The following is a 12482-nucleotide window of genomic DNA, read 5'->3' as shown; positions in this document are numbered from 1 at the left end:
AAAATAACAGACTTTGATAATAGTTTTTGATAAATAAATTTGGGTATTTAATTAACCAGGTTTGGCTTCATTTTAATTTAAATACTGAAAGCGTACCTACTTATCTTATGTTAAAGTAATGGAATCCAAATGAAACCACATCAACATGTCCAAAAAGATGGCAAGCTGAGTAAATCATGGCAAAACATTAAAAAAATAAACAGATGGTGTGAGTTCACTTTACACCATCTGTTTATTTACTAAAATACGACATAGCGCGAGATAATATATGAACATTGTCCAAAAGCGTTTAATTGTAAAGTATACATTATTTTTCACTTGAGTCAATATTGAAAATGTGACTTTTATTTTATCGCTTGGCTGCAGCCCATAAATGTAAACAATCGAATAAGTGTAAACTAAAAAGTGAAAACAATATTATATACACAATTAATTAATTATCAGACACGCACTACTGACTCATACGTGAGAAAGACCCTGAACAGAAGACACATACAATATTCAATCACAATAGAACCCAATTAGGGGAACGTACAAAAGACAAAAACAAAACACTGTCAAAACAATGTTCCTAGAAAAACTAATCTTGAAGAAGGATCAAGTGTGATATAAAACGGCAACGATAAAGTTATCTTTTGTGTAAAGCGAATGCGATAGAAGTGGAAAGGAATGAAAAATTGCAAGTAGAATCGCTCCGGTATTAAGGTCTTTAGCCATTTATTCTAAATCTTTTGGTGAGTTTATTGTTAGACCTATTTACTTTTTAAAGAATCTGGTAAGGATCAGCAATGTATGTTCTTATTTACAAACATTCAAAACCAAAAATTATTGATGAGACATTGATTTAAATGAACTAACTATACTACACTTTTATGAGGGCAAATACCCTTCAATGGGCCTGCGTTCGTTATACAGAATACGATTATATACGATTATATCGAATTTGTGATATGAAATTTTCAAGTAATAAATGGAACTGCTGTCGATAAAGACAGCCCCTATCATATTAGTAGCTAACGCAATCACTGACGGGCGCGGACGTTGAATGCACGATGCATGAAATTACAATTCCACGAACAGTATTACACCCAAAGTTTTCACCAACTTTGATGTAAAACCACTGGGAAATGAAGTACGGTCCAATTTGAACGATGTTTTCATAAAAACAAAGTTGATTATTGCACTTAAAACAATCTCAAAGTTAAGAGACTAACAAACACGGAATGGACCCGTCAAAATGACAAGTGCCAAAAGCCGTCGCGTCGTCAAAACATTACAAAGTTAAACAGCTAACAAATTGTCACAAAATAAATTGAAACAAAGAAAGTCGTAAATAGCCATAGATCGAGGAAACAAGATTTATGTCGCGTTTTTATACATGTTCATCTGTTTTTCCAGAATACACGACCTAAACGCTAGTGCGATGTAACTTATGTAGGCTGAGATTTAGTTTTGAGCCGGACGTGTGTGTAGGTTTTACGTATATAGCAACTTTAAACTTCGAATAGCAATAGATTTAACCGTCATAAAATCTAGTGTTAGTTCTAGATTAATGCAAATTCAGCATAATTTATTACAAAATAGAAAAACCCCTTAAATACTCTAAACTTTATTTCAAAGTCACACCTAAATCTCTTTCTCGTTGTTTGCGTCGTCTATTGTTTCTCGTTGTCGTATCAATTCACGTTAAACTTAGAATTATGTTTGAGTTGTCTTTAAAACTAACACGTGTGTGTCGTTTCAGTATTCGGTCGTCATTATTTCAAAAGGTAATCTTATGAGGAATTTGATTCGTCTTCAGGATTTCATTACAGATCAAACCTTTCATGCGTAAAGTGAAAGTTGTCAGATCCGTATCAAAAATAATGCCGTACAAAATAAATGTACCGAAAACCAATAAATCAACCGCACAAACCGGCTAATCACATAATCCCTCATAATCCTAAAGGTACGTACCTAATAAATGTAGCTACTATAGTTCGGCCATTCAGAGAATGCGTTCCTGACACGTCGCGATTGAACTGACGACGTAACTTTGCAATGGCGTTGCAGTTACGATAAAAATATTTTTGCTGGTTGTTTACCGTTTTAACAATTGAGGAGCATTAAAACAACATTATTATATCAATAATCAATGAATGTAGTTACGTCGTCAGTTCAATCGCGACGTGTCAGGAACGCATTCTCTGAATGGCCGAACTATAACATTGAACACGTTTATCCTTTCACACAAGCCGGTAGCGTATCTGATGCAAAATTATACCAATTGGAGCAAAATGCTAGTCTTACAAATACCACATTTGACCTATTTCTAGATGCTGCGGGATTGTTCGAAAGAGTTACCGCGGCCCTGGTATATAAAAGGCCTACGAACGAACACAATGGATTTTTAGTCAGTAAAAGCCTGAGACCCACCGCTGCTAACCCACAGCGGGAGGGGTCATTTGATGATTTTTACCATCGCAAAAAAAAAACATTTCTAGTTTTAGTGAGTACGTACCAGTGTAGATCCCGGAGCCTGGAGTCTTGACCCCCGAGGCGTCGCTGACGGCGCTCCGGGAGAAGGAGCCGTTGACGGGCATGGACTGGAAGAACGCGCTCACGATGTTGCACACGCCCAGTGCTACTATCTCTTGGGTAGCATCCACTGTCTTTCCTTTGGCTGCAAATATGAGAAAATAATGCATTTATTTCATAGATTTTTTTTTGTTTTCATTAAAATGAGTGAACTTTAGAAAAACATTGAGCCTAAGCATGTCACGCTATCGTGATCTCAAGAGTTTATCTTAGAAATCGCGTTCAAAATCTGATAACGATAATCCAATAGAACCTCTATACGCATTTTCTTCGTATGAACATAAATCGAGTTATTGTTGCCATAAACAAGTCAAGTTTCAAATTGAAGATACAAAGTTTATAAACTCAATTATCTTATCCAATTTGGAACATTAGTTTTATGAAGTTCGCTAGAGTTGATTTACAGTATCATCCACTTATTTAAATGGTTACTATCGTTCTGACGTGACCAATCTATTGCCTATCTACTATCTGAAAATTAATTTAAACATTCAAAGTAATAAAACTATCAAAGCTATAAAACTATTAAACTCGTGTTAAATTGATGTCGATGGTACTTTTAACTTTATACCTAACCGTTGTTGAAGATCTAAAACTTAATAAAATTATCAAGTACCTACCAACAATATGGTTATATAATGCTGATTCAGGCAGTTCCAAGCGATGGCCGAGAGCTATCTATAAATAGGTTCTACTAAAAGTAGATACATATGTTTACGGAGTGCTAACTTATTATAATGACGTAAATATATTTTTGTTGCAAAATTATATTGATATAACCAATCAAATCGCTGTTGTATCCATTGTTAAATGTAGGTAAAAATAAACTGAATAAACACTAACTACCCAGTACTCCCAGTTTGATGTTAAAAATCGGCAAATATTGACATCAAATCATAGTGAAATGTTGGTAAATCTATCAGATCAGTACACGCCCGAACGTTTGCAGTAAAAACGAAACGTCACTGGATAAACAAGCTCGCATACATTTTTACTTGGCAGTTGAAATTGCATGGATTTTTGAATAAATTTCACATCGGCTTAACTGACATGATTCGACAGACATCTCTTTTGTTAAAATCGTATCAGCAAACATAATAATGCAATGTGTTTACTGTACTTTAAGATTTTAACGCTTTACGGGGCGTATTGTCAAATTATTGAAATGTATTTGTCTGAATTAAATACTCTCCGATTGGGGCGGAATTGTAAAATATTATGATGAATAATAAATATAATATTGAATTGCCGACTTGTAAACCGAACACAGATGTTTATATTTCATATAGGTACTCATATCAACTCCTCGTGCGCAAGTAACAAAAATACCATTATGTAATACGATGAGCCCAATCATAATGCCCGAACAATTTTGTTTTACATTGAACATATTTGGTAATGTATACGTCTTAATGATACCATTCATTGTTTCCCTTAATATGGGATAAGGCATACCAACATATCGAATGGTTCAATAATACTGCTACTTTTATTATTGATCCGTAGCATATCTATTTAATAAACGATAGAACAATCATAAACCTCGAGTTAGAGATGAAATAAAATATTGAGATGTTTATTGGCTCGGGAAATTGGAATGTCCAGGTGACAATGAAAGCGCAACGGAGCAAATAAACGTACTTGGCTTGGAGAACACAAATAACAATAGAACAACGAAAAACAAGAACACTGATATTTAATTATCACCTGAAGGACACGGAGGAAACGAAAATTCATTATTGCTCTCGCTCGCCCGCGCTCGCTGTCATCGAACTCGAAAAGATATTGCTACAATACCTATAGTAAAACTAAGAATGCTCATCGGACTTCGACCCTTCTCGTTCATCGAAGATACAAAAGTACCTCGGTATTGTGAAAACAAAAGCAGTGAAAAATATTTTTTATTTTGTTTTTGTTATTAAATTCAGCACTTTAATTATAAGAACAGTGATTAGAAGTTCTTATAAATTCATTATTTTATGTCAAGCAAATATTTTTTAATTTATTTAGGTATAATGAATTCAAAAATATTTCCAAGCATTCTGCGTCCCACAACCATAGACTCTAGAATAAGTCATAGATCTAGACCTCTAGCTTAAAAGCTTTTTTACATATTCTAGATTACTATACTTCGGCCGTTCAGAGAATGCGTTCCTGACACCTATCAGTTAGTCACGACTAGTGATGGGCACAACATAACACTGAGTTCGTTACCGTTCCTTCAAAATGAACCGCCGCATTATTTTAAGATTATTTTCGTTTTAAATTGGCGGAATCATTTGTTTTATATTTTAGTTATTTAAGTGGAAACCAAAAAAAGGTAATATTCATATAATAAAATTGTTTTATTTATTCTTTGTTACAAGTACATTGAATTGAATGTGCGAACAGAATATTAATCAGACTCCGATTTGCTTGAGGAGGTGGTGTCTTCATCATCATCTTCGCCTACATGTATAATTATATTATTATCAATAACAGAATCAATCCTGATATCTCGGTCTAACAAAAGCCGGGTAATCAAATAAAAACAGATCGAAAACACTTGAAAAACGTGGTCTATGCGCACGAAACGACAACGGACGACTGTTTTAGCGTCACAAAATGGCGGCCCATAACGCCATTTGGGGTTACCATTTTTAATCTAAGTATAAAAATGCGGTTTGGTCATAGTTTTATTTTTATATTTCATAAAAGTTATAATTAAGTCTTATAGTCCATTATTTTCCAATTCTTAAAAAGAAAATCAAAACGTATTATTTTATATTATAACTGTATAAGAACAGATTACGATACTTGCCTGTTATTTTTAGCACAGCACTACAAAATATAAACCGCTGACATAACCTTGTAATAGCGCAGTATAGATTTAGAAAAATATTGTTTACCAAGTTATTTGACACTCAGTTTGGCACAAAATTATAACATTCATTGATTATTGATATAATAATGTTGTTTTAATGCTCCTCAATTGTTAAAACGGTAAACAACCAGCAAAAATATTTTTATCGTAACTGCAACGCCATTGCAAAGTTACGTCGTCAGTTCAATCGCGACGTGTCAGGAACGCATTCTCTGAATGGCCGAACTATAATCCATTATTTAATCTTTCACATAATGTTAAGTACTAACACTTTGACATAACAAAGATACCTAAAAGCTTTACTATTTCGAAGCTCCCCTCGGCATAAACTCGATTACGCGATATGTGTTCTATGATCCACGAAATATGAGTGTACAATAACGTACGTGCACGCGTCACAATGCAGCCGTGACGTGTGTATTTATTTAGGCACAGGTCGCCAGATTGCAGCTATTATTTTCTGTTACGTATGTATACTGTTGCTTGTAAAATATTGCATGAGAGATGCGCTGTAAAAGTTCGTTTCGAATAGAAGATGTTTTATCGCTTTTAATTTACGACTTAAAAGTCTATACTTAAATCAATATTCTGCACCGGCTCTCATACTAAGTTTCAGTATCTTCTGCACTACGCTATTATCGGTTCATGGACTCTTCTGGATTCTCTTGTTTCATTAATATATATATCTTTTCGACTTATCCAACTTTTTCAATACAAATTCTTTCGAAGCCTTGTTGTACTTTATCTGTGCTTTTCAAAGAAAACTTCGTATCAATTTAGGTGTTACTCACCAAAAGCCTTAGCAATAGCAACGTTGGACAGGATAGCGACAATAGGAACAACAGCCAATCCGGAGCCGAGATGTGAGAGCATATCGCCACCCGTGTACGTTGTATTCCCGACTGTAGTTTCAAATGCCGGCGGACGGACGGCAGGCAAACCGGCCGTTATTGTCCCTGGAAATTTATTAAAAAAGGTTTTACATAGGTAGAAACAAATAAAATAATTGCTAAATTGATCTGCAAGGTTATACTACGCTTGAATTGATTGAGTCATGGATGGGTGCATGTTTACGCATTGACATTTCTTAATGCTTCAGAGAGCATAGAAGTTCATTATTAAATAAGGACTTAGCCACAATATACTATGTAGCTACATTTAAATTAGTAATACCTAAAACAAGTTATTGTCGTTTTTTAATTCATACCCTACAGTAAATGACTGTGTACTAATAAAATTGAATGACACTTTGACGTCATACTCAATTACAGCTCTCTGAGGCAAATCCATTACCAGATTTATTGTTTCCTTAACAGGCTTCAGACTGACGCAAAAAAAGATGCAAAAAAACGTTATAACAAAATCATTTATAAATGTATTCTTGCAATTTATATTTCTGCATTTCAAGGGCGGCCGGTTAGTTTCAAGTGCAAAACAAAAATGCATAAAAATGCGTCTCGTGTGTATGTCAATTAATTGCAAAACTAGGCCTGACGACAATCGCTACGTTTGCTCTTGAAAGGCCAAGGTCACGAAGGCAGTGGCCGAACACACCGACTATAGAACCAACTAAGAAGAAAAAAATATCGAATCTTTGCAGTAACTGCTGTACGAGAATTGGTATAAAAAGATATCAATAGCTGTATCGAGCATCCATAGTATAATATGGCAATTCGTACAAGTCAACAAATAAAAATAAAAAACAGCCCTAAAAGAGATTTAGTTAACAAATTCTTCTAAGAATATTTGAAAAATCCCACTTAAGCCCTGAAATAGTTACTTAATTAAATTAACAGTTCAATGAATACCGCACATAATAAGCCTTAAAAATAAATTCAGTCCCTTGATGCCCTGTATTTGATAACTACATTTTGTTAAGCTCTTTGCACTGACGAAGGGCCATTAAAACTACATATAATCTTAGTCTATTAGGCTATGCAATAGCTAAAAATAGATACTCCGGGGCTTAAAACAGCAGTGGGCAATAATAATTGAAGGAGTCTGAAATTTCCTCGAAGTGGTGGTCGTCATTTGTCAATTTCCTTTATCTATTAAAAACTACTTATAATGTGTGGGTAACTTACCAGTTAAAAGAAACGGGTCGTATTTATCTTCATGCAAGATGAAGGCTGTGACTGATGCTAAGCAGACCACGACAGCGTTTCGAGCCACGCCGGTGAACCACAAGAACCTTTTCAATATTTTTGCTTTTCGGCTACCCTTTTCGTCTGCTGCCTTGTCTTTGATTTTGATGTCTTTTAATGCCTGAAAACAGAATGATTTAAATAAACTAACCAATATGAAAATATATGTTTTACTTCTGCACTTAGGCATTATTGATAGTGTCATAATATCTCCATGCGGCATCTAGATTGAATACAATGTTACATTATACCCTAACTTCACTTATCGGTATGTTTACATATAAGAAGACATTGTTATGTATATGAATGCCCGCATGGAATCTCGTCGCGTGATATAGGCATATAATTTTAGCAACATATCGATAACATCGATGGGCTTAAAATTGAAGCCCTATTTTATATCGCAAACTGTGTACAAGATTACTATAGAGTAATCCGTGGCAGATGTGAAAATTAGTTGCCAAGTAAACTTAAGGTACATCGGTTGAAGTATATCTAAAGTAAATTATGTATTAATCTCAGCCGATGGAAGATTTTGGTTTCGTACGGCAACTTACGAGTTACAAGCGAGCTTAAATAAATCAGTTTCCAGTTGACTTTGATTTAATTTGATTGAAACAGCTACAAATATTGATTTATTTATGAACTCCAAATGCAATGCAGTGAACTATGATACAAGTTATGTAGTCGTATCATGGATTTAATAGTTCCCTCGTTGTTAATAGTTCGACTTAGGTGAGTTAGTGCAAAGTTAGAAGGGATTTAATCAGCCGTCGGTCCATCTTCCGTGAAAGTTTCTCTTTTGCGCTAAATAATAAAATAAAAGGCCTTCGTGGTTAACTATGATAAAAGTTTATCGGTTTTATTTGCACGAATGAATCTACCAGGCTATCTGACTGCGATGAATTTCAGACGATGCCCAGATAATTACTGCGGCTGAGAAAAAGGTTTCTCTCTATATTATATTATAGTATCTCAGATAAAGAAAAAGCTTAGTGTCGAGGCGATGTACGGATCCTTCTCGGGTATCTACAATAATATTCTCTAAGCTCAGCATATCTGGAAAAGTGTAAAATATTTTACGCTAAAATGACGTGTCACGTCTGACTGAGCTGACTTGAGGGAGTAAGTAAAGAGAAAAAATATTTTTAGATAATTTTATTATACTATTACTACAACAATCTATTAAGTAAAAGTATTTTATGTATATAATGAGTTTATCGCTGTTAGTTAAGTAAGTATATTTATTTCTGTATCATTCTCTCATATATGGAAATTGAATTAACTATTGTTAAACTTTATGTACTTATATTATTTGAATTGAGTGACTTGTTGGAGGAAGTCACTTATCATTATCTTTATTTGTATTAATCTCATAAACCAGGAACACAAGATATTTTGACGAATCGTGTAGATATAGGGTACAGTCTGAAGGACAGTGAACAGTTGGCTGGGACACGACATAGCAACATTATATTATTTATATACGAGAGGCAAATACTGTCTGTTGTGAGATATTGAACAAAGAGTATGTTAAATACTGCAGCCGATGTTCTTCTGTTTTAGATAAAGGAGTAAACAATGCCACTTCTTCGTACAAAGGTATTATCACTATAGTGCAATAACAATGTTTACTATAATCAACTGCATGGTAACAAAACTTATCCTCGTGGGTAGGTATGCGCTACGCGAGAGAGTATCGTAGCAACTTGCGTAGCACATTGGTCGTCTTCATAATTTCTATGAAAAAAATTGATTCATAGTTTATTTTACGAACAAAATATATTACCGTACAAAAATTGGTTAAAATGCATATTATTATATGCAGGTATCCTAAAACAATATTTTTACACATATTAGGTACATTTAATAACAGTTTACAAAGTTTGTGTCAGGAAATACCTACTGGTCTTACCTAATAAATAATTACATACAAGAAATGCTGGCCCAATTCTGCTGACAGTTAAGCATTAGGGTGTCCCTTAAAATTCAACTTCAATATATTTTTACGCATACCTTCTAAAAAGTTTCGTATGGACTTAATAAAGTCTAGAAATAAATATAAGCCCGATTTATAAGCGATAACCCGTGCCGACTTGAGTTTTTAACTTGTCCATACAAGTTGCGCGGGAGCAGCGCGGCGACCTGTTATTGCGAGTTTCAATTGTCATTTCATAAGTGATTTCTAACATTTTTAGTGCCTTGTTGTTTATTTTGTGAAAATGTCTGTGAAATTACGAAGTAATAAACAAAATATTTTCCTTATCGGACTGCCAAGCCACCAGATAAATGGTGCAAAATTACCATCTAATCGACAAGTTCTCACCGTTTTATTTTACAATATTCGTGAAGTCAAGCTGACTGTTAGTGAAAGTGCGAATCTTGTTATAAGAGAGTGCATTATATTTTGGGAAAAAGCCAGAATTCCTACGAAGACAATCCCTAACTGCGTGAAGAAACTTGTTGATTTATATCATGTTTGGAGGGAGCTGCAAAAAAACTGTAAGAAAACTCAGTTGACTTTCAAGAATCGTGAAACTAACTTTGTAAAAGACCTTGATAACTTATTTGATATTGCACATGCAGATGCTTTTGACAGAATGAAGATAGAGGAAGACAAAGATTTCTTAAGGAAACAGAGAGAGCCAGGTCGACCGGGATGCTTAGGTGGAATCGACAAAAAATTGGCGGAGAAAGAAGAACGAGATAGGTAAAGACGATTGGAAGAACAGGAAAGAAAGGTAAAACAAAGAGAGTTATTGGCTGTTGCATCTACTTCTTCGATAGATAACTTGGAATGTCTTGAGAATTCGGATGAGGAACAGATTTCGAACTCTGAACTTAGTACTCAGATTCCTTGCCCTGAAAACAGTTTTAAAAGAGGCACGAAATTTCGTTAAAGCACATATTGCTAAGGCAAACATTACATCTTTGTTAACTTTTTATAAGACTGAACTGTTTGTTAGAGACGATTACCGCGAATTGGTTGAACTATGCGTTGTGTTCTTAGGAGGAGACACAGTGTATAAACTAAAACTCAGGCCCCCCGAGCTTTGCATCAAGCGCGATGGATGGCGAGAGCAATCTATTCTATAAAAATATGTTTGCTTCAATCGCAACTTAAAATTACTGCAAAGAACAAAAATGCTCTACAAGATGTTTGTTTATTTATCGTCACCTTGTATACCAAACCTTGGCTCGAATGTACAATGGCAGTTAAAGCACCTAACCAAGACTTGTCCTTTTTGAAAGCTCTAAAAGAATATGAAAAAGTAGACGCGACAATTTCCAAGGCATCCATAAGCAAGTTTATTCGTCATTTATGGTATTTGTGTGAAGAAACAGTTATATTATCACTCTTTGATGAAGAAGTTGATACCAAAACCAAGACAAAAATTATTAATAATTTAAACAGAGATGAAAGTTCAGATTCCTCTAAACGCTATGTCCCATCGAAGGAAGAAATTACGCAAAATTTGTTTGGTAAGTACTTAATATTTTCTTGTTTCTTTTTCAAAGTTTTGTGGTTTAGTTTTTGCTTATTTTAATGGTTTTTTCTTTATTTCAGATATGACGCTGGATGATTTTGTAACTCAAAGAAGCAAACGATTTCTATCTCGACTACAGATCGACGACAGTTTTCTTCGGGAAGACGTATCTTCGTGGGGTGACAATCCTGCTTTTTTGGAAGCTAGAAGACGATTAAGTCGTTTGAAGGTCGTAAATGACACTGCTGAAAGAGCTGTTAAATTAATGCAAGATTATAATGGTCTTATCACGGCTGAAGAAGAGCGAAATCAGTTTTTGTTGCGTTGTGTTCAGGAACATAGAAATCTGTATCCAGACTGTAAAAAAACTACACTAAAGAGAAGTTACCCTAATTCATTATTATTATAATTTGTATTTAAATAAAAGTTTGTATTGATATTTTTTTAGTATTACTCATATTTACTTTATTTGTTGCATTTTAATTAGTTTTGGATCAACCCAAAACGTCAGACCAAAACACCATTTTTTATTAAACTTTAGAGCCCGGTCGGCACAGGTTGCAAACATGCTACAGATATGAAATTTCATATTTAAGTATCGTATTGAATTATCGACGAAATTAACAAATAAACAGTCCAACTTGCTCCTAAGTGAGTGAGCTCACGTAGTGTCTCATAATATATGGACTGAACTATAGGAAACCGTAATTAGTAGGCATTTAGGACTTAGTTGAGAATTTATAATGCTTGTACACGGATAATTGGGTTCTAGAGATTAGCCACTAAATTATTAGGTACTTGTTAAACGTTGAACATCTTGATAGAATGAAGGCAATAAAGATGTGAGGCATATTCAACAGAAGAAATTAAATGTTTTATAGTTCGGCCATTCAGAGAATGCGTTCCTGACACGTCGCGATTGAACTGACGACGTAATAACATTCATTGATTATTGATATAATAATGTTGTTTTAATGCTCCTCAATTGTTAAAACGGTAAACAACCAGCAAAAATATTTTTATCGTAACTGCAACGCCATTGCAAAGTTACGTCGTCAGTTCAATCGCGACGTGTCAGGAACGCATTCTCTGAATGGCCGAACTATAATGATATTAGCGCGTATATTAGGTACGTGGTTAAAGTATTCCAGATTAAATATTCAGTCAGATTAATTGAACAAAAAAATTAAGTCCTCTTTATCTACAAAATAACATAGAAACGTTAACGGTACGTATCTTACAACAATAAATATGTAACTAGATTGCTTTCCAATCTATAGGTATAAGGCTCTCTAGAAAACTTCTAAGTGACACGACAAAGCCTTGTAAACATGTTGTCGGATAATACAAGAGGATACATTTAGTTAGGCGACCGTCTACAAATGTTAGCTTTAGCGTTACTACAGTAAC

The 12482-nt window shown here is 34.4% G+C and overlaps 1 protein-coding gene and 1 long non-coding RNA gene across 3 annotated transcripts in view; one reads left to right on the top strand and one right to left on the bottom strand.

Annotated features, from left to right (window-relative positions):
* LOC124633027 (sodium-independent sulfate anion transporter-like) overlaps positions 1 to 12482 on the bottom strand; it is a 34004-nt gene that overhangs the window by 14420 nt on the left and 7102 nt on the right. For both annotated transcript variants that reach the window (XM_047168116.1, XM_047168115.1), the window contains exons 5-7: positions 7525 to 7705; positions 6232 to 6396; positions 2501 to 2662 (exon numbers count right to left, since the gene is read on the bottom strand). In XM_047168116.1, the coding sequence (XP_047024072.1) occupies positions 2501 to 2662; positions 6232 to 6396; positions 7525 to 7705 (508 nt within the window). The remainder of the gene's footprint in view (positions 1 to 2500; positions 2663 to 6231; positions 6397 to 7524; positions 7706 to 12482) is intronic.
* Positions 10976 to 11655, top strand: LOC124633033. The gene is made up of 2 exons (XR_006984698.1): positions 10976 to 11067; positions 11153 to 11655. It is a non-coding gene; the product is annotated as an uncharacterized LOC124633033 (long non-coding RNA).

This window comes from Helicoverpa zea, chromosome 9 (genome assembly GCF_022581195.2).
Source record: "Helicoverpa zea isolate HzStark_Cry1AcR chromosome 9, ilHelZeax1.1, whole genome shotgun sequence".
Lineage (NCBI taxonomy): Eukaryota > Metazoa > Arthropoda > Insecta > Lepidoptera > Noctuidae > Helicoverpa > Helicoverpa zea.
This window is presented reverse-complemented; position numbering and strand designations above follow the sequence as displayed.